The sequence below is a fragment of the Mobula birostris genome, chromosome 26 (genome assembly GCF_030028105.1).
Source record: "Mobula birostris isolate sMobBir1 chromosome 26, sMobBir1.hap1, whole genome shotgun sequence".
Taxonomy (NCBI): Eukaryota; Metazoa; Chordata; class Chondrichthyes; order Myliobatiformes; family Myliobatidae; genus Mobula; species Mobula birostris.
In genome coordinates this window covers 51,070,282-51,098,200 of record NC_092395.1, presented here as the reverse complement: position 1 = coordinate 51,098,200, position 27,919 = coordinate 51,070,282, and the positions used below count along the sequence as shown (strand labels likewise).

Sequence of the window (27,919 nt, the reverse complement as noted above, 5' to 3'; positions counted from 1 at the left end):
ACAGCAATTATAACAAAAATCTACTATGGATTCTAATGTGTATACTTACCTTCATTTCTTTCTGGTGTTCTGAAACAGGAAAGAACTGGTGTATTGAAGATCGTGCAGACTGTGAGTCCCTTTGTGTGCCGGCAGCTCACATTCCTCAGCACTATGCATGCCTTTGCCCAGACAACCTGAAACCTGACGAGACTGGACATGGATGTAGAGTGGGTAAGCTAAATGAGTACTTGAACTAAGAATAATCAATTTATGGGATAGGCCCGCTTTAATATAGTTTAAAGTCTTTGTGGGGACAGGGGCCCACAGTAGGTCCAAAGATGGTGCTGAGACAATGATGCATTGAGGGGCACAGATCACGCTAGGTGAGGACCCATTGGTAGTTCGGGCAAGGTGGATGATGAGTCAAGGTAAGTGTGATAGGACATGATCCAGGACGTTAGGGACCAGAGAAGGAACATGGCATTGCTGCACTGGGCACTTGCAAGTTAGGTGTATGTTTGTTTGTTTTTTATCTAGAGATACAGCACAGAACAGGCCCTGTTGGCCCAACATAGTGCCCAGCAACCCACCTCTTTAACCTTAGCCTGGTCACAGGACAATTTACAACAATCAATTAACCTACTTACTGGTACATCTTTGGAATGTGGGAGGAAACCAGAACTACAGAGGAAATCCACAAAGGAAGGACGTAAAAACTTCTTACAGACAGCTTCAGAATTGAAGTTAGAACTCCTATTTCCTGACCTATCATAGAACATAGGACAGTACGGCCCATAATGTTGTGTCAAAACAATTCAGTTACTAAATAGCTTACTAAACTAATGTCTTCTGCCTACACAATGTGCATTTCCATCCATTTTCCCCTCATTCATGTGTCTATCTTTGAAAGTCCTTAATGTATGTGCATTCCAGGCACCCATCACTGTTTAAAAAAAAAACACTTGCCCTTAAAAATTAGCCCCTCTCAATTTAAATGCATGCCCTCTGGTATTAGGTATTTCAATATGGTGAAAAAAGGTACTATTTGTGTACTCTGTCTATGTCTCTCATAATCTTACAAACCCCTATCAGATTTCCTCTCAGCCTCTGTCACTCCAGAGAGAACAACCCAGGTTTGTTTGACTTCATCGTAGGGGCACGTGCTCTCTAATCCAGGCAACATTCTGGTAAACCTCTTCTGCACCTTCTTCAAAACCTTGACACCCTTCTGACCAGATTTGTACGTAGTACTCTAGATGTAGCCTAGCTAGAGTTTTATAAGGCTACAGTGTAACTTCCTGACTTTTGAACTCAGTGTCTTGCCTAATAAAAGCAACTGTACCATGTGCCTTCTGACCACCTTTTCACGCTGTGTAGCCATTTTCTGGGACCTATAAGCTTTTGGACCCCAAGATCCCTCTGCTTATCAACACTATCAAAGGACTTGCCTTTAACAGTACACTGTCTCTTTGCATTTAACTTAACAAGGTGCAGGTTAAATTTCATCTGCCGTTTCTCTGCCCGTATCTGTAACAGGTCTATATCCCACTGTATTCTTTGCCAGTGTTCTGCACAACACCACCAATCTTATTATATGCATCATAAACAGCAGAGATCCCAGTACAGATCACTTGGAACACAGTGATCAGTAATCACAGACTTCCAGCTAGAATAAGTCCCTTCGATCACTACCCACTAACGATCACTATTCACCATGGACCCCATGCATCTTAATCTTCTGGATAAGTCTCCCATGAGGACCATGTCAACTGCCTTTCTGTTTTTTTTTTTTTTTGGCGTGTGCCTGCATGCGTGTGAGTCTGTGCGTGCGTACGTCCATAATTTTCATGGCTTTTACAAGGCACGAAGTGAGAGAGAGAGAGAGAGACTGTGTGGTGTGCCACTCCCCACACAGACACAGTATTTCTCTCTTTATTTTACGAGGTTGAGTTGCGATCTCGACACTCAATCCGGCACGGATGGAAAGCGTACTCGGGAGCGGACCGGACTGGTTTCGAACCTGGGAATCTCCGCTCCCGGGTCCGGCGCCGATGTCATTGTGCCATCAGCCGGCCCGTCAACTGCCTTTCTAAAATCTATGTAGACAACATCCACAGCTCTACCTTCATCAATCGCCCTCTTTACCTCATCAAGAAGCATACATGACTTGCCCTCTGTACTCTGGGTGTGACCACTTCAAAGTTTCATCTGTGAGGCTTTCAGCCTCCCAGGTGGTCCTGAGTACATCCAGCTGCAGCTCCAGTTCCTTGACCTTGTTAGCCAGGAGCTGAAATTGGGTGCACTTCCTGCAGATGTAGTCATCGGGAAGACTGTTAAGTACCCTGCAATCCCACATCTTAGAGGAGAAGCATTCCCCTGCCTATACTTGTTATACCTTTGGCTCTGTCTTCCCAAGCTTAAGTTCTGCAATCAAATAAATAAGATTCAGCACCCTGAGGCCTGTTGAGCCAAAACCGGCCCATTCACATAATGGCTGCTGTGCTTAAACCAAACTTGGTATTGGCCTTTGCTAAGTTACTAATAATGCAAGCTTTCTCTGCTCTGCAGACAAGTCCTGACAGTCACTGCTCCTCTTTAAAACTGGCATGTAAACTCTGCAAGGAACCATCTCCGGCACTCTCTGTGACCTCCCATTCTACAGAGATAATAGGGTCATGCTAACCACTGTGCTTGTAGGAATAGGCTAGTGTTGTGACGTTGTTTGGTTTGGCTGGATTCATGAGTATTCATATATGGTTGAATGACAATTAAACTTGAACTTCACTGTGATTGAAGTCACCGGAGAGAGACTGAAGCTGGTGATATACGAGGGGTGATTGATAAGTTCGTGGCCTAAGGTAGAAAGAGTCAATTTTAGAAAACCTAGCACATTTATTTTTCAACATAGTCCCCTCCTACATGTACACACTTAGTCCAGCGGTCATGGAGCATGCAGATCCCTTTTTTTGTAGAAGTGGTCCACAGCAGGAGTGATTGATAAGTTCTTGGCCGAGGTAGAAGGAAATGAGTTATTAAATTCAAACTTTCTGCATTATCACGCAAAGAATTGAACTGCACGTGCATGTAATGAGAGCGTCTTGGACCTCCAGGTGGTCCATAGCAGGGGCGATTGATACGTTCGTGGCCTAAGGCAGAAGGAGATGAATTATACCGCTCTTGTTTCATGCAGATGTAGTTCAACTCTTTGAGTGAAAATGCAGAAAGTTTGAAGTTAATAACTCATCTCCTTCTACCTTAGGCCACAAACTTATCAATCACCCCTGCTGTGGACCACGTCTGGAGGTTCTAGACGCCGACTTCTACAAAGAAGGGATTCATATGCTCCACGACCGCTGGACTAAGTGTGTAAATGTAGGAAAAATAAATATGCCAGGTTTTCTAAATTTGACTCCTACCTTAGGCCACGAACTTATCAATAACCCCTCGTAAAAATCTTTATTAATTACAACAAGCAGGCATCATTCTGGAGACATTCTTCGTAGAGGTTCACAAACACAAAGTACATCACATTTTATATACCCTTTCGATCAATTGTAAGTATATGTGATTCTTATAGTTTCAACAGTTACAATGACATAAGTCATTGATGAGGCAGAGGATGAGACAGTTGGCGCACAAGCAGAGACAGTTTACAGGGAGCTTGTGAGGAAGGATAGGCAGATGATAGAGCAAAGATGCACTCAGCCTGATGGTTTGAGATGTGACTATTTTAATGCAAGGAGTATCATAAGCAAGGTGGATGAACTTAGAGCATGGATCAATACATGGGACTATGGTGTTGTGGCCATTATAGGAACTTGGATGTCTCGGCCAGGAATGGCTGCTGTGTGTGCCAGGCTTTAGATTTTTCAAAAAGGACAGGGAGGGAGGCAGAAGAGGTGGGGACGTGGCATTGCTAATCAAGTATAGTATCATAGCTCCAGATAAAGAGGAAGTCATGGAGAGATTGTCTACTGAGTCAGTGTGGGTGGAAGTCAGAAACAGGAAGGGGGCAATAACTCTACTGGGTGTCTTTTATAGACCCACCAATAGTGACAGGGACATCAAGGAGCAGATAGGGAGGCAGATTCTGGAATGGTGCAATAATAATAGGGTTGTTGTGATGGGAGATTTTAACTTTATTAATATTGATTGGCATCTCCCTAGAGCAAGGGATTTAGATGGTGTGGAGTTTGTTAGGTGTGTTCAGGAAGGTTTCCTGATGCAATAGGTAGATAAGCCAACTAGAGGAAAGGCTGTACTTGATCTGGTATTGGGAATGAACCTGGTCAGGTGTCAGATCTCTTGGTGGGAGAGAACTTTGGAGGTAGTGATCACAACTCTTATCTCCTTAACCGTAGTGCTGAAGCCCTTGGGAAAACATTTAATTGGGGTAGGGGGAAATAAGATGCTATTAGGTAGGAACTTGAGAGCAGATATTCTCAGGGAAATGCACGGCACAAATGTAGCAGATGTTCAGGGAACATTAGCATGGAGTTCTGCATAGGTATGTTCCATTGAGGCAGGGAGAGGATGGCAGGGTAAAAGAACCATGGTGTACAAAGGATGTGGAAAATCTAGTTAAGAAGAAAAGGAAAGCTTATGAAAGATTCAAGAAACTAGGTACTGAAAAGAGTTGTAGAAAATTACAAGGTTGCCAGGAAGGAGCTTAAGAATGAAATTAGGAGAGCAAGAAGGAGCCATGAGAAGGCCATAGCAAGCAGGATTAAGGAAAACCCCAAGGCATTCTACAAGTATGTGAAGAGCAAGAGGGTGAGCCCTGTGAGAATAGGACCAATCAGGAGTGATGGTGGAATCGTGCATGGAGTCAAAGGAGGTAGCGGAGGTATTTAATGAGTACCTTGCTTCAGTATTCACCAGGGAAAGTGACCTTGGCAATTGTGGGGATGACTTATAGTGGGCTGAAGTGCTTGAGCATATAGACATTAAGAAACAGGATCTGCTGGAGCTTTTGAAAAGCATTAAGTTAGATAAGTTGTCGGGACCAGGTGAGATGTACCCTGGGCTACTGTGGGAGGCAAGGGAGGACATTGCTGAGCCCCTGGCGATGATCTTTGCATCATCAATAGGGACAGGAGAAGTACCGGAGGATTGGAGGGTTGCAAATGTTGTTCCCTTGTTCAAGAAAGGGAGTAGTGATAACCCAGGAAATTATAGACCAGTGAGTCTTAATTCAGTGGTGGGCAAGTTGTTGGAGAAGATCCTGAGGGACAGGATTTATAAGCACTTGAAGAGACATAATCTGGTTAGGGATCGTCAGCATGGCATTGTCAAGGGCAGGTCGTTCCTTACGAGCCTGATTGAATTCTTTGAGAATGTAACAAAACACTTTGATAAAGGTAGAGCAGTGGATGTAGTGTATATGGATTTCAGTAAGGCATTTGATAAGGTTCCATGCAAGGCGCATTCAAAGTGTAAGGAGACTTGGGATCCGAGGAGACCTTGCTTTGTGGATCCAGAATTAGATAGAAGGCAGAGGATGGTTGTAGATGGTTTGTATTCTGCATGTGGGTTGGTGACCCGTGGTATTCCGCAGGGATCTGTTCTGGGATGCTGCCTCTTTGTGATTTTTTTATAAATGACCTGGATGATGAAATAGAAGGGTGAATTAGTAGGTTTGCTGATGACACAAAAGTTGGAGGTGTTGTGGATAGTCTGGAGGGTTTTCAGAGGTTACAGCAGGACATCGATAGGATGCAGAACTGGGCTGAGAAGTGGTAGATGGAGTTCAACCCAGATAAGTGTGAAGTGATTCATTTTGATGGGTCAAACTTGAAGACAGAATATAGTATTAATGGTAAGAGTCTTGGTGTTGTGGAGGGTCAGAGAGATCTTGGGGTCCATGTCCACAGGCCACTGAAAGCTGCCTTGCGGGTTGACAGTGTTGTTAAGAATGTATGTGGTCTGTTGGCATTCATCAACCATGGGATTGAGTTCAAGAGCCGTAAGGTAATGTTACAGCTATTTCAGGCCTTGGTCAGACCCCATATGGAGTACTTTGTTCATTTCTGGTCACCTCACTACAGAAAGGATGTGGGTACTATAGAAAGAGTGCAGAGGAAATTTATGAGGATGTTGCCTGCACAGTATTGTGGGCCGAAGGGTCTGTAATGTGCTGTAGATTTCCAAAGGAAAAAAGTTCTAGGCATACTCAAAGGTCTTAAGGTGGATAAGTCATCTTGACCAGATGGACTACATCCCAGAGTCCAGAGAGAGGTTGCTGAAGAGATAACTTATGCATTGGTCATGATCTTTCAAGAATCACTTGATTCTAGCATGGTCCTGGAGAACTGAGAAAATCCCATGCCATTACAGGAAAGATGCTGGCATGGAGAGTGGAATGGCTGACATGCAGGAGGGAGCGAGCGGGGAATAAAAGGGGCTTTTTCTGGTTGGCTGCCGGTGAACTAGTGGTGGTCCTCAGGGGTCAGTTTTGGGACAGCTACTTTTCACGTTCTTTATCAATGATTTAGATAATGGGATTGATGGCTTTGTGGCCAAGTTTGCTGGTGATACAAAGATAGGTGGAGGGGTGGATAGTACTGAGGAAACAATGCAATTGCAGCAGGACTTGGACGAATTGGAAGAATGGGGGGGAGTGGCAGATGGAATACAGTGTTGGGAACTGTATGATAATGTATTTTGGTAAAAGGATCAATAGTGTAGACTATCACCTAAATGGGGAGAAGGTTCTCACATCAGAGGTGCAGACGGATTTGGGGGTCCTTGTGCAAGGCTCCCACAAGGTTAATTTATGGGTTGAGTCTGTGGTAAAGAAATCAATTGCAATGTTGGCATTTATTTCAAGGGGAATAGAATATAAAAGCAAGGAGATAATGCTGAGCCTTTATAAAGACACTAGTCAGGCTGTACTTGGAGTATTGTCAACAGTTTTTAGTCCATATCTCAGAAGGGCTGTGTTGTCATTGGAGAGAATCCAGAGGAGGTTCACAAGGATGATTCTGGGAATGAAGGAGTTAACGTATGAGGAGAGTTTGGCAGCTTTGGGCCTGTACTCACTGGAATTTAGAAGAATGTTGGGGGGTGGGGGAATCTCATTGAAACCTGCGGGATGTTGAAAGAACTCGATAAGGTGGATGTGGAGAGGATGTTTCCTATGGTGGGGGTATCCAGAACTAGAGGGCACAGCCTCAAAATTGAGGGGTGACCTTTCAGAACAGAGGTAAGTAGCAATTTTTTTAGCCAGAGAGTAGTGAATCTGTGGAATACTCTGCCACAGACTCCGGTGGAGGCCAGGTCCTTGCGTATATTTAAGGTGGAAGTTGATTGTTTCCTGAACAGTCAGGGCATCAAATGATATGGTGAGAAGACAGGTGTATGGGGTTGAGTGGGATCTGGGATCAGCCAAAATGGAATGGTGGAGCAGACACAATGGGCCGAGTAGCCTAATCCTGCTCCTATGTCTTATGGACTTGATCCTTCGTTCTACCTTTGAGGTTGACCAAAAGGTGAGTCGTACAGTTTAACTTGAGTCCCGTGTTTCAACTGGTTGCCTTGCTAGATCTGGACATAAACACAAGGCTTTTCCAAAATGCCAAATTCTTTCTGAACTGGGGGCATCTGGTATGCAGAACCCAGACACTCACATTTCCATCATCTTAACCTGGATTTTCCATGGCCAGTGTGGAATTCAAGTCCCCCTCCCCCTCCCCCTCCCCCTCCCCCTCCCCCCCTCCCCCTCCCCCCCTCCCCCTCCCCCCTCCCCCTCCCCCCATCCCCTCCCCCCATCCCCTCCCCCATCCCCCTCCCCCTCCCCCTCCCCCTCCCCCTCCCCCTCCCCCTCCCCCTCCCCCTCCCCCTCCCCCTCCCCCTCCCCCTCCCCCTCCCCCCGTCCCCTCTCCCCCCCGTCCAATGTCAATTCCAAAGCAAATAAGTAAATAGACAAAACCTTAAAATACAGATAAGAGAAAACTTGTACTTTTCATCCTTCTGAAGCTTAACCGATATACAGAAAAATACTTGGAGGAAACATTTAGCACACAATAACACATTCCAAAGAACAAAAGAAAAGAAAAGATGGATGAATGTGGCCCCCTCCCTCGCACACATGCACTCTCACTCTTACACACTCACATTTCTCAGAGACTGCCTCTTAAAGTAAATCCTGTAAATTCATTTCACATCCTCTTGGATTAATTCAAACACCCTTCAATACAGATTTAATAAACTCATGGTAAACTTTACAATCACTCATGCATTCTCTTCCCCTTTTGTCCCACTTCACGCATATTTTCAACTCAAGCCATTCATATTTTAGTTACTTTCTCTCAAAGCTTAAACGTTTCTTCCACCTTCCAGAATCTTAGACCTTAAGCATTTGAAACAAAGAATGCTGGAAATTATAGTTCATGGACAAGCAAACAGAACTGTCTCCACATCAACCAAAATTCCAATGTCTTCTGAGCTTTCTCAAATTCAAATCTCTGATCTGTAGAATTCTGATTATATGACCTGTAATCAAGTCAATTCTGACTAGTTCACAATCTTGTTATGGATACTGAAGGTCCTGTGTCCAACAAGTCACATTGCTGCCCCCTCTTTTTTTTAAAGCTCTTGTGTACATCCGTGGATGACCACTACTGGCAATGGGGGCAGCTGATATCTTCCCTGACTTGGATGCTGTTTCTACTAGTTCTATAATCTGCTCAGTGTGGGTAGAGAAGATTCTGTTGTGCTTTCTGCCTGTCACACCATCTAACAACATTGCTTTTGACTATGGCCTGAGAGCTCATAGCTGTAGCAAACCATCTCCTTTACCCTTCTATGTCTGTTCTGGCAGTCCTGTGCTAGCTGCTGCAGTTGCTGGCACACAAAGCAAGTCCTCGGTATCCTTGCAGCAGCTCTATCTACTGCAGCCACATTACGGCCTCTCTTCAATCTCTTTCGGTCTATTTCCCCAGCACCTGAGACTATTGTGGAGTAGGTGGATCCCACAGTTACCCTAAGTCCAAAACCTCTTGATCTCTTAAGCATTTTCAGGAATACTGAATCGTGCCTCCCTGGATTGCCCAGCCCTGAGTATTCCCATAGTATTCTAACTGTTCCTTCAATCTGTCCTGCTCTACATGTACACTGTGTCATTATTTTCTGTGTTCATCCTTTCCTTCTGTAGCTCTAATGTTTGTACACATGTGATTCCGGGCACTTTGTTCTCTCTTACAAATATACATGACATAGAATGACTGCTGCTTTGTCTCCCTTCCTCTTTGATTGGATGTTCCAGTTGTCCATCTTTGTCCATCTTCTGTTCAACCTTCTCAAGTGTATGGAGAATGCAGTTATCCCCTCTTCCTAATTGAGTCCGTGATGTGACTGTATCCCTTTTAAGTAGATAGTTAAATATCTCTGCACTATTGCCTGTTACACACAGTCATACACACACAAACGAGTATTTACCCACCTTCTATCAGTACCTCCCGCACCACCCAAGTGTTCGCAGTAGGCACACTACACTTAATCCATTGCCCACCAAACAAGTAATACTCACCCTCTGGCATCCCGAACGCTCAGTAACCACCTTTCACAATTGGTGGCCCTGTCTTGACAAGCTACCAAGCGCTGTCACTGGTAGCTGGTCCCAGAAGAGAGTAGAAACAGACAGACAGATGCACTTCAATTCTCCGCCGTGGTTGTTGACCTAAACAGATCTAAGTGTGGGTGCTAATCTTAAAAAAAAAAAAAAACAACTCACCCCCTGAGGCTGCTGAAGTCACTGGCTACACTATAAGCGTATCCCAGACAAGCCCCGAAATGTTGTGACTACAATTTACAATAGAAACTGAGAACTAATTGCAAACTTCCTGAACTTACTTATACTTGCCATAGCACTGAAGACTGGTTCTTGTTTGAATTAATATCTTATACTTACATAACTTCAAAATCCTCCCTAACATTGATTTCCAGACACTGAGTATTGGTCCATTCCTTCAGTGTCAGAGCTTGTGAGTGCTCCTGTCTTCAGGAGTCGGTATATGCTGGATTCCAGCTTGCCTTTTCATCTTTACATTACTAATGGTGGTTTCAATGACCTTGTTAAATCACATGCAAAGATTTATGAACTTGAGCCTGTGAGTTGGATGGCCGTTCTGGCCCCATTACTACCTTTCCAAGGATTAACAAAGGGATTTTCTGCATCCATTTCTAGAGGTGAATTGGAGTCCATCCCAGGAGGAGGGAGCGGATTCTGGTGTGTCCCAGGAGGAGGGAGCGGATTCCGGTGTGTCCCAGGAGGAGGGAGCGGATTCCAGCATGACTCAGGAGGAGGGAGTGGATTCCAGCATGACCCAGGAGGAGGGAGTGGATTCCGGCGTGTCCCAGGAGGAGGGAGCAGATTCTGGCGTGTCCCAGGAGGAGAAATCCAATGGAGCTGATCTGAGCAATTTTGATTCAGTATCTGTTGGGATTATTGCAGCGATAGGCAAGTTTTTAATTTTATTGCTTGTCTTGAAATGACATGTTAAAGGAAGAAAGGTGAAGTTATGAGGAATCGTGTAGTGCCACGTACAGATTGAACTGTGTTAGAGTAAGACAGTATGGAAACAGCTCATCCATGTTGACCAAGACATTAATCTCTTTGACTGATTGGACCATATCCTTTCACACCTTTCCTATCCATCTACCTGTCAAGCTGTGTTTTAAACATTGTAATTCTACCCTCCTCGGGCCGTTCATTTCATATACTCACCACGTTGTGTGTGATGAAGTTGCCCCTTGGGTCCTTCATACATCTTTCCACTCTCACCTTAAATCTATGTCCTCTAGCTTCAGTCTCCTCTATCCTGCAAAAGTGAGTGTGACCATCCATCTTATCTATGCCCTTCACAATTTTATATACCTTTCAGCCTTCTATGCTCCAAGAAGAACAGTCCCAGCCTGTTCAGTCTCTTGTAATTTAAGTCCTGCAGTCCTGATAGCATCCATATGAATCTTCCAGCTAATGACATCCTCCTACAACTGGGAGTCAGGAACTGTACATATTACTTACTGTGGTCTCACTAACAATGTTTACTGTTGAACATGACGTCACAGCTCCTGTACTCATGCCCTGACTGATGAAAGCCAGCATGCCAAATGCTGCCTTTACTACTCTGTCTGCCTGTATCTCCACCTTCAGGGAATTGTGTACCTCTATCCTGGGGACTGTCTCCTATAATCTTCTCCAGGTCCCTGCCATTTACAATGCAAATCGTACCCTGGATTAACTGACCAAAATGTAGCACCTTGCACTTGTCAGAGTTAAATGCCATCTGCCATTTTGTGGCCCACTTTCCCAGTTCATCTGGGATCTGGTTCAGTCAGAGATATGTAGAGAGTTCTGTGTAATGCTGTGTAGCTTCCGTTCTAATGAACACTGTAGTACTCAATTGCATGGGAGTGGGGCCACAGCTGCACTGTATGTTGTACTTGCTATGTGACAGGATACGATTAGTGGACAAGATGCGACTGAGTGCAGAAAAGCCAGTCAAAAAGCATTGGAGTGTCTTGTCTGGATGGGTCTAAAGAATAAATGAGCGTTTCACTGGAGATTGGCCAATAACAGGCATTTTTCTGGGTGAAAGTTGGAAGCTTGGACTGAGGTCAAATAAGATGCCAGAATGTTAAATGGACCCCCTCCTGTCCTCTCCTATCATTTCGAATCCCCTCCTGTCGTCTCCTTTCATTTTGGATCTCCCCCCCCCCCCCAGTTCACTTTCAAATCTCTTACTATCTCTTCTTTCAGTTAGTCCTGACGAAGGGTCTCAGCCCGAAACGTTGACTGTACTTCTTCCTATCGATGTTGCCTGGCCTGCTGTGTTCCACTAGCATTTTGTGTGTGTTGCTTGAATTTCCAGCATCTGCAGATTTCCTTGTGTTTGCATTTTAAAATCACTACTGCGAAGCCTCTTCCAGTGATGCCTACACCGAAGGAGTTTAAATCTTCTCTTCGGGAGTTTAGTGAAACCCTCTCTCACTGCTCCCCATCTATAATTTCTTTGACCCTTCAACTTTTCAACCACACTCTGACCCAGACCCGTTACTTCAGCCATATATCCTCCCTTGGAATGTGTCTCCGCCGCCAACTTACTCCAGGTGGCTTAAGGATTCATTTTCGAGCCTCTCAATTTGGACCTTCTAAGGATCCCAGGTACTCACATTTTATTGACTCTGCCTCTCGCCACTTCTCCCGTCAAGCTCTGAAGGCGACTCTCTCTGCCATGAGGAGGTACTTGGTGTCCCTATCCCAGACCCTTCCACACCTCCGGGACACTTTCTTCGCCGTTTGTAATGGACCTGCCCGTTAGTTCATCCTCTGTCAGATCCATGCGTGCAATTGCCGTTTCTTTCACTTTGTCATGTTAGGCAAGGATCGCAAGATCTTCCATCTGCAGACCCCAGAACCTGCTGGCCCCGACGCTAGCAGGCATGAACTTTGGATTGCAGCCCCTGCCGCCGATCGTGGTGGCCTTACCGACCCAGAGCATATTCAAAACCCGGGCTCCAGCACCATCAATGCGGGTTCCAACGACCATGGACACCTTCAAAGCGATTGTGCAACCTCCAACTGCGACTCCAGCCTTGAACTCCAGGCCGGGTCTTCACGTGCTGCTATTGTGACTCCCGTCTCCCCTTCCCCCACCACCACTCTGCAACCCCATCTCCCTCAGATCCCATCTTCAGCTCCTGGACGCTTAGAGGCTCCATCTTCCTTTCACCCCAACCCTCCCCTCTCCACTGATACCACCAGCCTCCCTCCCCCTCCCCCCTCTGATCCCAACTCTCATCCGTGCTGGGTCTTTACCATCCCCTCCGACCTTCAATTCTCTGAGGCAGAGCGCTCTGTCCTCAGTAAGAGCCTTATCTTTGTCCCCCTTTGCCCACACCTCAGCAAGTTCCGTGTTCGCCATGATGCTGAACTCTTCTTCCGCTGGCTCCGTCCTCGAGCCTAATTCTTTGGCAAGGACTCTCCTACTCCCACCGACGACCCCTTCTCCCGACTTCAACCCTCCTCCTGTTCATGGACACACAGCTCTGGTCTTCTGCCTGCTCTGGATCTCTTTATTGCTAACTGCTGACGGGACATCAACCATCTCAACTTCACCACACCTTGTTCCAATTCCAACCTCTCTCCTTCTGAGCGCTCTGCTCTCCACTCCCTCTGCACCAATCCTAACTTTACTATAAAACCCGCTGATAAGGAGGGTGCTGTTGTAGTCTGGCGTACTGACCTCTACCTTGCTGAGGCACAGCGACAACTCGCGGATACCTCCTCTTATTTACCCCTCAATCATGAGCCCAATAAGGAGGACCAGGCTATTGTCTCCCACACCATCACCAACCTTATCAGCTCTGGGGATCTCCTGTCCACTGCCACCAACCTCATAGTTCCCACACCCCGCACTTCCCGTTTCTACCTCCAACCCAAGTTCCACAAACCTGCCTGTCCAGGTAGACCCATTGTCTCAGCTTGCTCCTGCCCCACCGAACTCATTTCTGCATACCTCGACGCTGTTTTATCCCCCCTTGTTTAATCCCTTCCCACCTATATTCGTGACACTTCTCACGCCCTGAATTTTTTTTGATGATTTTAAGTTCACTGCTTTATTTTCACCATGGATGTCCAGTCCCTATATACCTCCATCCCCCATCAGGAAGGTCTCAAAGCTCTCTGCTTCTTCTTGGATTCCAGACCTAACCATTTCCCCTGTACGACCACTCCCCTCTGTCTAGCGGAATTAGTCCTTACTCTTAATAATTTCTCCTTTGGCTCCTCCCACTTCCTTCAAACTAAAGGTGTAGCTATGGGCACCCGTATGGGTCCTAGCTATGCCTGCCTTTTTGTTGGCTTTGTGGAACAGTCCATGTTCCAAGCCTATACTGGTATCTGTCCCCCACTTTTCCTTCGCCACATTGACAACTGCATTGGCGCTGCTTCCTGCACGCATGCTGAGCTCGTTGACTTCATTAACTTTGCCTCCAACTTTCACCCTGCCCTCAAATCTACCTGGTCCATTTCTGACACCTCCCTCCCCTTGATCTTTCTGTCTCTATCTCTGGAGACAGCTTATCTACTGATGTCTACTATGAGCCTACGGACTCTCACAGCTATCTGGGCTATTCCTCTTCCCACCAGGTCTCTTGCAAAAATGCCATCCCCTTCTCGCAATTCCTCTGTCTCCGCCGCTTCTGCTCTCAGGATGAGGCTTTTCATTCCAGAACGAAGGAGATGTCTTCATTTTTTAAAGAAAGGGGCTTCCCTTCCTCCACCATCAACTCTGCTGTCAAACGCATCTCTCCCATTTCATGCACATCTGCTCCAGCCTCCCGCCACCCCACCAGGGATAGGGTTCCCCTTGTCCTCACCTACCACCCCACCAGTCTCCGGGTCCAACATATAATTCTCCGTAACTTCCGCCACCTCCAAGCACATCTTCCCCCGCCCCCCCACCTTCTGCTTTCCGCAGGGATCGCTCCCTACGTGACTCCCTTGTCCATTTGTCCCCCCATCCCTTCCCACCGATCTCCCTCTCGGCACTTATCCTTGTAAGCGGAACAAGTGCTACACCTGCCCTAACAACTTTCTCCCTCACCACCATTCAGGGCCCCAGACAGTCCTTTCAGGTGAGGCGACGCTTCACGTGTGAGTCGGCTGGTGTGACATACTGCGTCCAGGCCTTCTATATATTGGTGAGACCCGACGCAGACTGGGAGATCGTTTCGCTGAACACCTACACTCTGTCCGCCAGAGAAAGCAGGATGTCCCGGTGGCCACACATTTTAATTCCACATCCCATTCCCATTCTGATATGTCTATCCACGGCCTCCTCTACTGTAAAGATGAAGCCACACTCAGGTTGGAGGAACAACACCTTATATTCCGTCTGGGTAGCCTCTAACCTGGTGGCATGAACATTGACTTTTCTAACTTACATTAATGCCCCTCCTCCCCTTCGTACCCCATCCGTTATTTATTTATTTATTTATTTATTTATTTATTTATTTATTCTCTCTCTCTCTCTCTCTCTCTCTCTCTCTCTCTCTCACTCCTTGCCTGCCCTCCATCTTCCTCTGGGTTCCCCTCCCCCTTTGTTTCTCCCTAGGCTTCTAGTCCCATTATCCTCTCCCTTCTCCAGCCTTGTATCCCTTTTGCCAATCAACTTTCCAGCTCTTAGCTCCATTCTTTCCCCTCCTGTCTTCTCCTATCATTTCGGATCTCCCCCTCCCCCTACCACTTTCAAATCTTTTACTATCCTTCTTTCAGTTAGTCCTGACGAAGGGTCTCGGCCTGAAACGTTGACTGTACCTCTTCCTGGAGATGCTGCCTGGCCTGCTGCGTTCACCAGCATTTTGTGTGTGTTGCTTGAATTTCCAGCATCTACAGATTTCCTCGTGTTTACGTTGTTAAATGGAGTGGTTGATTCAGGAAAATGGACTATTATCTTGGAATAATGGTAGCTCTTATTACAAGATAATTTTAAATTTAAGTTTAGTCTTAAAAAAACATTAAATATACCAATGAATTAAGTTATAAATATGAATCATCACTATTATTTTCAGAAACTATAATGCACAGCATCTGTGCAGGGATAAGGTCTTTCAGTTTCTTTTCATTGACATCCAGCTGTAAGGAAAAGTTTGTGAACGCTGGTTTTCTGCATTAATTACTCATAAAATGTGGTTTGATCTTCATCCAAGTTACAATAATAGACAAACACAATCTGCCTAGATGAATAATGCACAAACAATTGTACTTTTCATTGCTTTATTGAACACATTGTTTAATAATTCACAGTTCAGGCTGCAAAAAGTGTGTGAACCCTTGTATTTAATAACTGGTGGAACCTCCTTTAGCAGCAATAACTTCCACCAAATGTTTCCTGTAGCTGCTGATCAGAGTTGCATATCGGCGAGGAGGAATTTTAGACCGTTCCTCCATACAAAACTTTCTGTTCATCCCGGATACCTTGCATGAACAGCCCTCTTCAGGTCACGCCACAGCATCTCGATTGGGTTAAGGTCTGGACTCTGACTTGGTCGTTCCAAAACATGAATTTTCTTCTTTTTAAACCATCCTATTGTAGATTTACTCTTGTGTTTCGGATCATTGTCTTGTTGCATCATCCAACGTGTGTGAAGCTTCAGGTAATGAGTCACGACCCTGACATTCTCCTGTAAAATGTCTTGATACAGTTTTGAATTCATTGTTCCCTCAACGATTGTAAGCTGTCCAGGTCCTGAGCCAGCAAAGCAGCCCAAACCATGATGCTTTTCAGTTGTGATGAGTTTTAGTGTTGATGTGAAGTGCCCTTTTTCCTCCAAACATAGCAGTGTGTATTTCTGCCAAAAGTTCAACTTTTAGACCATAAGACAAAGGAGCAGAAGTCAGCCATTCTCCCATTTAGTCCCACTCCCCTGCCTTCTCGCCATAACCTTTGATGCCCTGGCTACTCAGATACCTATCAATCTCTGCCTTAAATACACCCAATGACTTGGCCTCCACTGCTGCCCGTGGCAACAAATTCCATAGATTCACCACCCTCTGACTAAAAAAATTTCTTTGCATTTCTGTTCTGAATGGGCGCCCTTCAATCCTTAAGTCATGCCCTCTTGTACTGGACTCCCCCATCATGGAAAACAGCTTTGTCCATGCCTTTCAACATTCGAAATGTTTCTATGAGGTCTCCCCTCATTCTTATAAACTCCAAGGAATACAGTCCAAGAGCGGACAAACGTTCCTCATATGTTAACCCCCTCATTCCCGGAATCATTCTAGTGAATCTTCTCTGTACCCTCTCCAACATCAGTACATCCTTTCTTAAATAAGGAGACCAAAACGGCCCACAGTACTCCAAGTGGGGTCACACCAGCGCCTTATAGAGCCTCAACATCACATCCCTGCTCCTGTACTCTATTCCTCTAGAAATGAATGCCAACATTGCATTTGCCTTCTTCACCACCAACTCAGCCTGGAGGTTAACCTTAAGGATATCCTGTCCGAGGACTCCCAAGTCCTGTTGCATCTCTGAACTTTGAGTTCTTTCTCCATTTAAATAATAGTCTACCCATTTATTTTTTCTGCCAAAGTGCATAACCATACACTTTCCAACATTGTACTTCATTTGCCACTTCTCTGCCCATTCTTCCAATCTATCCAAGTCTCTCTGCAGACTCTCCGTTTCCTCAGCACTACCGGCCCCTCCACCTATCTTCGTATCATCAGCAAACTTAGCCACAAAGCCATCTATTCCATAATCCAAATCGTTGATGTACAATGTAAAAAGAAGGGGCCCCAACACGGACCCCTGTGGAACACCACTGGTAAACAGCAGCCAACCAGAATAGGATCCCTTTATTCCCACTCTCTGTTTCCTGCCAATCAGCCAACGCTCTATCCACGTATGTAACTTTCCCGTAATTTCATGGGCTCTAAGTAGCCTCATGTGTGGCACCTTGTCAAAGGCCTTCTGAAAATCCAAATATACGACATCCACTGCATCTCCCTTGTCTAGCCTACTGGTAATTTCCTCAAAAAATTGCAATAGGTTTGTCAGGCAGGATTTTCCTTTAAGGAATCCATGCTGAGTTCTGCCTATCTTGTCATATGCCTCCCGGTACTCTGTAACCTCATCCTTGACAATCGACTCCAACAACTTCCCAACCACCGACGTCAAGCTAACAGGTCTATAATTTCCTTTTTGTTTCCTTGCCCCCTTCTTAAAATAGCAGAGTGACATTTGCAATCTTCCAGTCCTCCGGAACCGTGCCAGAATCTATCGACTTTTGAAAGATCACTGCTAATGCCTCCGCAATCTCCACAGCTACTTCCTTCAGAACACAAGGGTGCATTCCATCTGGTTTGGGAGATTTATCTACCTTTAGACTATTCAGCTTCTTGAGTACTTGTGCACACTTGTGCACACTTCTCTTCCCTGCCACCCTTGAGTGTCCGGTATACTGCTGATGTCTTCCTCAGTGAAGACTGATGCAAAATACTGGTTCAGTTCATCCGCCATCTCCTTATCTCCCATTACAATTTCTCCAACATCATTTTCTATCGGTCCTATATCTACTCTCACCTGTCTTTTACTCCTTATATACTTGAAAAAGCTTTTAGTATCCTCTTTGATATTATTTGCTAGCTTCCTTTCATAGTTAATCTTTTCCCTCTTAATGACCTTCTTAGTTTCCTTATGTAAGCTTTTAAAAACTTCCCAATCCTCTGTCTTCCCACTAATTTTTGCTTCCTTGTATGCCCTCTCCATTGCTTTAACTTTGGCTTTGACTTCTCTTGTCAGCTACGGTTGCATCCTTTTTCCATTCAAAAATTTCTTCTTTTTTGGAATATACCTGTCTTGCACCTTCCTCACTTGTCGCATAAACTCCAGCCACTGCTGCTCTGCCGTTCTTCCTGCCAGTGTCCCTTTCCAGTCAACTTTGGCCAGTTCCTCTCTCATGCCACTATAATTTCCTTTACTCCACTGAAATGCCGACACATCGGATTTCGGCTTCTCTTTTTCAAATTTCACAGTGAACTCAATCATATTACGATCACTGCCTCCTAAGGGTTCCTTCACTTCAATCTCTCCAATCACCTCCAGTTCATTACACAATACCCAATCCAGTATAGCCGATCCCCTAGTAGGCTCAACAACAAGCTGTTCTAAAAAGCCATCTCGCAGACATTCTACAAATTCTCTCTCTTGAGATCCAGTGCCGACCTGATTTTCCCAATCTACTCGCATGTTAAAATCCCCTACAATTATCATAACACTGCCCTTCTGACAAGCCTTTTCTATTTCCAGTTGTAATTTGTAGTCCACATCCCTGCAGCTGTTTGGAGGCCTATAAATAACTGCCATCAGGGTCCTTTTACTCCTGCTATTTCTTAGCTCAACCCATAAAGATTCTGCACCTTCTTTTGTCTCGTCTGTCCACAGAACACAGGTTTCCCTCGCCATCCGAAGGTAGAGCGTTCCTATGAAACGGTTCATAAGCCGAAATGTCGTAAACCGAAGAAGCAATTACCATTTATTTATATGGGAAAATTTTGTGAGCATTCGCAGACCCAAAAATAACCTACCAAATCATGCCAAATAACACATAAAACCTAAGATAACAGTAACATATAGTAAAAGAAGGAATGATATGATAAATACACAGCCTATATAAAGTAGAAATACTTTTCTACAATCATTGCCTGAACCGTTCTCCGTAGCAAAAATCTCACGCAAGTGCTCTGGGCAGAAACTCTCACGCAAGTGCTCTCCAGTAACCTTTAAGCTATGAAGCTGCCAAATCATACCAAGTAACACGTAAAAATACACAGCCTATATGAAGTAGAAATAATGTATGTACAGTGTAGTATCACTTACGGGAATCGGGACAGCGCAGAGCACACTGATGATGGTGTGTTAGACTGAGTCGTCGGAGTTTGGGTGGTGCAGTGGCCCCCACCCTCCGGGCAGTGACCGGTACCAATCTGCGAAGCATGCAGGGGTCCAGCGGTAGCCGGGAGGCACACAGCACATATTTAAGAAAAAAGCTGAAATAAACAAGCTAATTAATTAGGTGCCGCCTGGCACGTAATTATCAGCCCAGGTCAGTGCCGATTGCATCGCCTCTGATCTGGGCCAACAATTACATGTCGGGCGGCACCTAATTAATTAGCATGTTTATTTCGGCTTTTTTCTTAAAGATGTGCTGTGTGTCTCCCGGCTACTGCTGCATTCTCCGTGAATCGGTATCTGTCCGCGGCCTGGGGGTTGGGGTGGTGGGACACTGGGGTGTCATCTCATTGTCTGTTTCCATTAGAGCAGGCAGCTCATTTTCTCCTATGACTGCCCGCCTCGATGTCGAAGGTCGAGGTTCGTCGTCTGCTGTGGCTGATGTGGAAGGCTTGCTTGACTGCTGAGCCTCGCACATTTTTCTATCATACAGTTCTTTGTAAGCACTCAAACCATCCTGCAAATATCCCCTAAAGCAACATACCCTTTCAAAATTAAAGCCATACTTTATCATTACTGATTCGGTTTCGATTGTTATCCTTTCCTCTTCCAATTGCATCAGCTCCTCATCTGTCAGTTCTTGGTCATGGGATGCCAAGACCTCTCCAACATCATCTTCGTCAGCTTCCACAAGCCAAACTCACTTAGTCCTTACTTCGTTCACCACGATCAAAACGCTTAATTATGTCTAGTTTTACACTAAGTGTAACACCTTTAGGAGCTCTTTCAGGCTTTTCCAATACCATAGAACTCATCTTGCAAATGGCTGCTCACAGATACGTGTTTAAGCAATGCCGGCTGGAATGCAGTTCCGAATCCAGGGGAGAGCGGCTGCTCGGGGCGCGCGCTGACTTTTTTCGTGCGCTGCTTTTTCCATAACAGTGAAAACACCTTCTGTTAGCGAAAACAGGGTACTAATGTAGGTCTTTCATAACAGTGAGGTTTCATAAAGCGAACGTTTGAAAAGCAGGGGACACCTGCATTGTGGAACATCCAAGTGGTCTTTTGCAAACTTTGAGATGTGCAGTATTTTTTTTTTAAGAGCATGGTTTCCTCAGTGGTGTCCTTCGATGAACACCATTCTTGTTCAGTTTTTTTCTTATAGTGGACACATGAACAGAGACTTTAGCAAGTTCTACAGATTTCTGCAGGTCTTTTGCTGTTACCCTTGGGTTCTTTTCCACCTCCTTCAACATTGCACATTGTGCTCTTGGTGTGATCTTTGCAGGATGCCCACTCCTAGGGAGAGCAGGAAGAGTACTGAATTTCCTTCATTTGTAGACAATTTCTCTTCAGACTCGTGAACACTTGGATCTTTAGTAATGTTTTTCCCAGCTTCATATATCTCTACAATTCTTCTTCTAAGGTCCTCTGAAAGTTGTTTTGATGGAGGCATGGTGCACATAAACAGATCTTTCTTGAGATGAGCAGGCCCCGTCAGTAACCTGACTTTGTATCTTTTTTATAGAGCAGGTTACCGCTACAACCCACACCTCCAATCTCATCTCATTGATTTTAACACCCGACACCAAACAGCTTTTATAGAAGGTATTACCCCAGAGGTTCACACACGTTTTTGAACCTAGATTATGATGGTTTAAATAGTGTCCTCTGTACTGACGAGAAGTACAGTTGTTTATGTGTTATTAGTCTAGGTAGATTGTATTTGTCTATTATTGTGACTCAGATGAAGATCAGATCACATTTTATGAGTAATTAATGCAGAAAGCCAGGTAATTGCAAAGGGTTCATAAAATTTTTCTTGCAACTGTAAATCAAATGTGTCTCAGAGCTTTCTGTCAGAGTGCTCACTATAAAAACTTGAGCTCAGTGGGAAGAATGTCTGCTCTATTTTTGTTGTAAATTTATCCTTTATAACTTTGCTTTTCTATCTGCAGTGTTCCTGACTGGCACTGTTGTGAGTTGTGTCACTGTCCATTGGAGAATGATTTTTAGTCGTATCAAGAAATCACGCTGCTATTCCCCAGTCCGCCCCTCTGCTGACAGTTTACTGATCTACAATGGACAATACACTGAGACTATTTCGCAGCAGTAAGTTTTGTCACAGCAGTGTTAAGGTCAGTTTGTTCATATTGCAGATTGCCGTAACTGCAAGAGTAAAAAGTGACCAGGATCGGACTAAGAGAGGGAATATTTATCTACGAGGTCTGTCGACCAAATGGGATTAAAATGGTGTGACAGTAACTGAGATGTTGCTTTAAAAGAGGAATTTAAATATTCATGAATATGTATTAATGATTGCACTATTTATTGTGACACATAACGCTAGCGGAACTCAGCAAGTCAGGCAGCATCTATAGAGACTAATTTCACAATACGTCACAATACCTTGTTCTGGAGTAGGCAGGGGAAGACTGACAGTTTTGATTGACAATGTTGCAGTTCTGGAAAGAGGGAATGCCCAAGAATGATCAAGGACAGAAGTTGTGTTTGAATTCATAGTAGATGCGGTGCTGTGATTAGTCTGTTGGGCCCCCACCAGTTTGAAAGATATGGGCAAATCTGTAGGGAAATTGTGGAGATATGCAAAAGCCATATGGTGATAATGGGAAATCTTAACTATCCAAATTAACTAGGAGTCAAGGGAAAGAAGCCTTTGAAATGGGTACAGGAGAGTTTCCTGATTTGGTATATTTCTGGCTTAATGCCAGTGGTGACAGCTGTGGGTCTGGTTCTGGGAAAAGAGTGGGAGACGGGTCTAGAAAATAAGGAAGAGAATATGGACACTCCAAAGCAAAATCTGTCAATTGGGAATTGGCCAGTTTCAGTAGTACAAGAAGAGATCTGATCTGAATAGATTGGAATCATTTGACAGGCAAAACTATATTTGGACAAGCGGGAGGCAATTAAGCTAGAACTATTTCAGCTACACTCTGGGTACATTCTCATGGTGGACAACATTGGGGAAACTACGGCTAAAACTCCATGTGACTAAAATGATAGGGAGCAAAATAGCAAACAAAGAGAGCACATGACAATTGATATTTCATAACTAAGTGAGAACCAGGTTGATTGCAGGAAGCTCAGAGGGAAGGAGAAGTGGAAATGAGTATGGGAGATAAAACTGGCAGCAAAAGAGAAAAGGCTTGGTTTGTGAATGGGAAAAACAATACAGGGAGAGGCAGGGCCAGCCAGAGATCGAAAGAAATTTACAGTCTCTTTCTCCACACATGTTCACTTCAGTTGATGCAGATTTGTGGTACCTGTAGGTTTTATTTTCCTCTGGTTTTTCATTTAGTGCAGAGATTTATCATGGATGCCATGCAGAAGTGCTTAAATTGGAGAAACGTGTCCATTTCTGGAAAAGTGGGTAAACTTTAGAGAGTAGAAGAAATTAGCCAAAAGATATGACTTTGCTTATGTAACTAGATCAGAGAAGCTGGGGTGGGATGCAAGTTATGATAGGTTTTTAAATTGCGACGGTTTCGGCTGGAGCAGTAGAGAAACAGTCCCATTGGTGACAAAATCCAGAACTAGGGGCACATAAATGTGACGTGGAAAATCTTTTATGCAGAATGTGATTTGGGTCTGCAGTACTATGATATGCTGGTTGCAGAGTTTATAGAAACATAGAAACATAGAAAATAGGTGCAGGAGTAGGCCATTCGGCCCTTCGAGCCTGCACCGCCATTTATTATGATCATGGCTGATCATCCAACTCAGAACACCGCCCCAGCCTTCCCTCCATACCCCCTGACCCCCGTAGCCACAAGGGCCATATCTAACTGCCTCTTAAGTATAGCCAATGAACTGGCCTCAACTGTTTCCTGTGGCAGAGAATTCCACAGATTCACCACTCTCTGTGTGAAGAAGTTTTTCCTAATCTCGGTCCTAAAAGGCTTCCCCTCTCCTCAAACTGTGACCCCTTGTTATGGTGTCATAAAAGCGAATGAAAAATCTTAGAAAGGATTGTCAGGATTATGGAGTGAGGGCAGGAAGAGGTGTAGGGAGATGCTACCAACAAGTTGCTGTTACCCAACAGACCACATCAGCACCTCCTATATTGCAAATATTCTGAGGTTCTGGAATGAAGGAGTAGATGGTCAGGAGTCTGGAAGGTTATTTCAGAGGTCATAATTTAGTTAAATATTGAAATGTTATGGAAAAGCTCAAAGAAAGCAGTAAAGGTTCAGACTGGAGGAGAAATTTAACTGGAAAACTGCTTCTTGAACATATCAGTCTCTGAGTAATGGGAGGTTTTGAAGACGATTCAGGAGTTCAAGATAAACATTCTCGTAAAATATGGCTACTACAAGGGGTATAACTTTAAGGTGTTTGGAGGAATGTCAAGAGGGTGTTACATTAGGAGCATTTAAGTAGGTACGTGGATGATAGAAAAATGGAAGGAGTATGTTGGAGAGAAGGGTTAGATTGATTTTAAGAGTAGGTAAGAATATAGGATTAACTGGATTAATCTGATATTGAGCTGGTTTAGGAATTTACATGCTAATTAATGTTTTTTCCTTGCTGTAACCATTCTATGAATCTGTAAGCCATTGCAAGGTAAGAGGAAGTGGCTGATGCAGGTGAGACTGGGGCCATCCGTCTCATTGCATTACTATTCAGTAGTAGGGTGAGCCTCCACACTAACCCGGCCATCTTTCTGGGGAGTCACTCCAGCTATTCTACAGAGTAACAGGCAGTGTTGGCTAGATACACCTATTTCTACTGAATCTTCCACAAGCATAGGAATTCATTCTGGATAAGTAAACCCCCATGTTAGGAAAGGGCTACGTTCCTAGAAGACTATCCACGTCACAACTTTCTGTAGTGCAAACCCCTAGTTGCCATTGAGTCCCGTATTATAAGTTGAGATGTGTTCTTACAGGATGTTTTTCTATCAACAGTAATAACAGTAATAAAGGGCCACTTCAGATTTCCAAAGCTAATCTGTTAATTGGCCAGCAGCTGTGTTTGGAGACATTAGTGACTACAGATGCTATAAGGTGGAGCAAAAAAAAAGCCTGGGATGGCGATAGGGAGGGGCAGATAGTTGCTCAGGAGGGGCGATGTAAGTGCAGTGCCTTCAGTTTGAATTGAGACAAGAGTTTTAAATACTTATCAAATATAATTCAGGCATATTAAGGGTAAATAATATGGAAAACTTATTTTAATTGCTAAGGAGTTTGCTCCAAATTAAAAACACATTATCCCCACTTGCACTATGAACCTTTTTCATAGAACATAGAATAGTACAGCACAGTACAGGCCCTTCGGCCCACAGTGTTGTGCCAGCCCTCAAACCCCGCCTCCCATATAAGCCCCCATCTTAAATTCCTCCATATACCTGTCTAGTAGTCTCTTAAACTTCACTAGTGTATCTGCCTCCACCACTGACTCAGGCAGTGCATTCCATGCACCAACCACTCTCTGAGTGAAAAACCTTCCTCTAATATCCCCCTTGAACTTCCCACCCCTAACCTTAAAGCCATGTCCTCTTGTATTGAGCAGTGGTGTCCTGGGGAAGAGGTGCTGGCTATCCACTCTATCTGTTCCTCTTATTATCTTGTACATCTCTATCATGTCTCCTCTCATCCTCCTTCTCTCCAAGGAGTAAAGCCCTAGCTCCTTTAATCTCTGATCATAATGCATACTCTCTAAACCAGGCAGCATCCTGGTAAATCTCCTCTGTACCCTTTCCAATGCTTCCACATCCTTCCTATAGTGAGGTGACCAGAACTGGACACAGTACTCCAAGTGTGGCCTAACCAGAGTTTTACAGAGCTGCATCATTACATCGTGACTCTTAAACTCTATCCCTCGACTTATGAAAGCTAACACCCCATAAACTTTCTTAACTACCCTATCCACCTGTGAGGCAACTTTCAGGGATCTGTGGACATGTACCCCCATGTTTCCCCACATGAATTCTCTAAAGTCAAATTTGATTCCATAATCTCACATTTTGGATTGTGATTTATGTATTATCTATGGGCAAATTTCTGTAATGTGAGTTTCAGGTTCACAGCAGATTGTTTTTCTGATATAAATAATGCAGCCCTTCTGTGACACTGAACTTAAATTCCTTCATCAATTTTCTACTCGAGTTTGAAACCAGTCGGCAATGATGCCCATCGGGAGGCCTCAGACTTTTCATTAATTTATCTGTAGCAGGTGATAGGATATTATCGTCTCCTTTCTGTTCCCTTCCATCAAAAACAAGGAGTACAGTCCTAATGCTAACTGAAAATGTTGGGTTGGAGAAGATGGATGTGTAGGGGAGAACTGGCATTTAAGAAAGAATTAACAAGATCCAGGAACGATAAATTAAAAGCACAATACCATTGTCAAAAATGTTGTCAGTAAAATGGTTCTAAAGACCTGTCCAAATCAAGGTACAGAGAGCTAACTGTGACAAATGGCGTGGAGCTATAAAAATCTTTTTGACTGTTTGGAAGTACATCTATCATCAACCTACTAGGACCCTAACTCCCACCTTCCCTTTAAATTTAACTATTTTGTTGGAAGATTTATTATGCATCAAAAATGATTTGGAAGTATGTCGGGGTATTAATGGAATAATATCCAATAATCTATGAAATCAGCCAGTCAAGAAAGCACAAAATTCCTGCTCATTGGAGTTTTACATTGCAGAGAAACGGTTGATGATTCAGGTCAATCAGTCAACTGAGAAAAGTTAGAAATCAAACACATTTGAAGTTGAAAGGGGACTGGTGGGGGTAAAGAGAACAAAGGTTTGTTTGTGAGAGGGTGGAAACCTGGCTGAAAGGTGTGTCTAGATGTTTCTGTCAGCTGAAAAGTAAAGGTTCATCAGAGCTGAGCTTGTGTTGGAACAGTGCAAACGGCCAAAAGATGATCAGAGTGGACCAGAGAATTAACAGGCATCTGGAACCCAGTGCAGTGGACATGCATATTCTGCAAAGAGCCTGTCCATGTCTTTTGTTTTCTCTGCGGTAGAGGCGGCCACACTACAAGGACCAGATATAATGTACTAGAGTGGAAGTGACAGAGTACTAGAGTGTTGTCTGACATGAGTGGGCAGAGGCAGCCACTGAGGTCAGAGAGCAGACAGGTGGAAAGGTCAAATTGGCTGCAGTGGATGCCACGACTAGTCAGATGTTGGCCAGTCGGTATGGGATTTGTGGATATCCCACCATCAAAATATTTCACAAAGATGAAGATACTCCTGTTGACTATGATGGTGGAAGATCTAAAAGTGATATTGTTGCTCGTGCTCTTGAGTTGTTTGCTGAAAATGCTCCTGCTCCAGAAATGAAAGAGATTACCAATGAGGATGTACTAAAGAAAACATGCGATGACCATCAACTCTGCATTGTTGCTGTATTGCCACACATCTTGGACACTGGGGCTTCTGGGAGAAATGATTATTTGGATGTAATGAAGGCTATGGGCAACAAATATAAAAAGAAGTTCTGGGGTTGGCTATGGACTGAAGCAGGTGCGCAGGCAGAGCTCGAAGATTCTTTAGGTATCGGTGGATTTGGTTATCCAGCTATGGCTGCAGTTAATGCCAGGAAAATGAAATACGCTCTGCTGAAAGGCTGCTTTAGTGAGCAGGGCATCAATGAGTTTTTGAGGGAGTTGTCAGTTGGGAGAGGTTCAACCTCTCTTGTCAAAGGTGCTGCATTCCCCAAAATTAACAATGTAGATCCCTGGGATGGTAAAGATGGTCAGTTGCCAGTTGAAGAAGACATTGATTTAAGTGACGTAGATCTTGATGACTTGGGCAAGGATGAGCTGTGAACTAATGGCGTGGCAGACAGTATCTGAAGCGTTGGACTGATCATCTGTCTGCAGCAAAGCCTTATTTCATCTTTCTGGCTTGATGTATTCCTACTGTAACCTGTAAATAAGTTTCACTGGGTTTTCTATTAAAAAAAGAAAATTGAAAAAAAAAACAGTGGGTCACGGTTAGGAGGGGGAAGGGGAAAGGTCAGGTAATAGGGAGTACCCCAGTGGCTGTGCCCCTTAACAACAGGTACTCCTGTCTGAGTACTGTTGGGGGGGACAGCTTACTCGGGGGAAGCGACAGTGGCCGTGCCTCCGGCACAGAGTCCGGCCCTGTAGCTCAGAAGGGTAGGGCAAGGAAGAGGAGGGCAGTTGTGATAGGGGACTCGATAGTAAGGGGGTCAGATAGGCGATTCTGTGGACGCAGTCCAGAGACCCGGATGGTAGTTTGCCTCCCTGGTGCCAGGGTCCGGGATATTTCTGATCATGTCCAAGATATCCTGAAGTGGGAGGGTGAGGAGCCAGAGGTCGTGGTACATATAGGTACCAATGACATAGGTAGGAAAAGGGATGAGATCCTGAAAGGAGAATATAGGGAGCTAGGAAGGGAGTTGAGAAAAAGGACCGCAAAGGTAGTAATCTCGGGATTACTGCCTGTGCCACGCGACAGTGAGAGTAGGAAT

At 44.6% G+C, this 27,919-nt stretch overlaps 2 protein-coding genes across 2 annotated transcripts in view; both read left to right on the top strand.

Annotated features, from left to right (window-relative positions):
* LOC140188270 (low-density lipoprotein receptor-like) overlaps positions 1 to 27,919 on the top strand; it is a 134,317-nt gene that overhangs the window by 101,217 nt on the left and 5,181 nt on the right. Inside the window, exons 10-12 of the mRNA XM_072244363.1 lie at positions 79 to 213; positions 10,169 to 10,441; positions 21,404 to 21,557. Coding sequence (XP_072100464.1) covers positions 79 to 213; positions 10,169 to 10,441; positions 21,404 to 21,557 — 562 coding nt within the window. The remainder of the gene's footprint in view (positions 1 to 78; positions 214 to 10,168; positions 10,442 to 21,403; positions 21,558 to 27,919) is intronic.
* On the top strand, positions 26,517 to 27,368 carry LOC140188012 (protein disulfide-isomerase A6-like; the record flags this gene model as incomplete). Its single annotated transcript, XM_072243888.1, has 1 exon — positions 26,517 to 27,368. A coding segment is annotated over one exon (735 nt), but the record flags the coding sequence as incomplete, so codon positions are not given.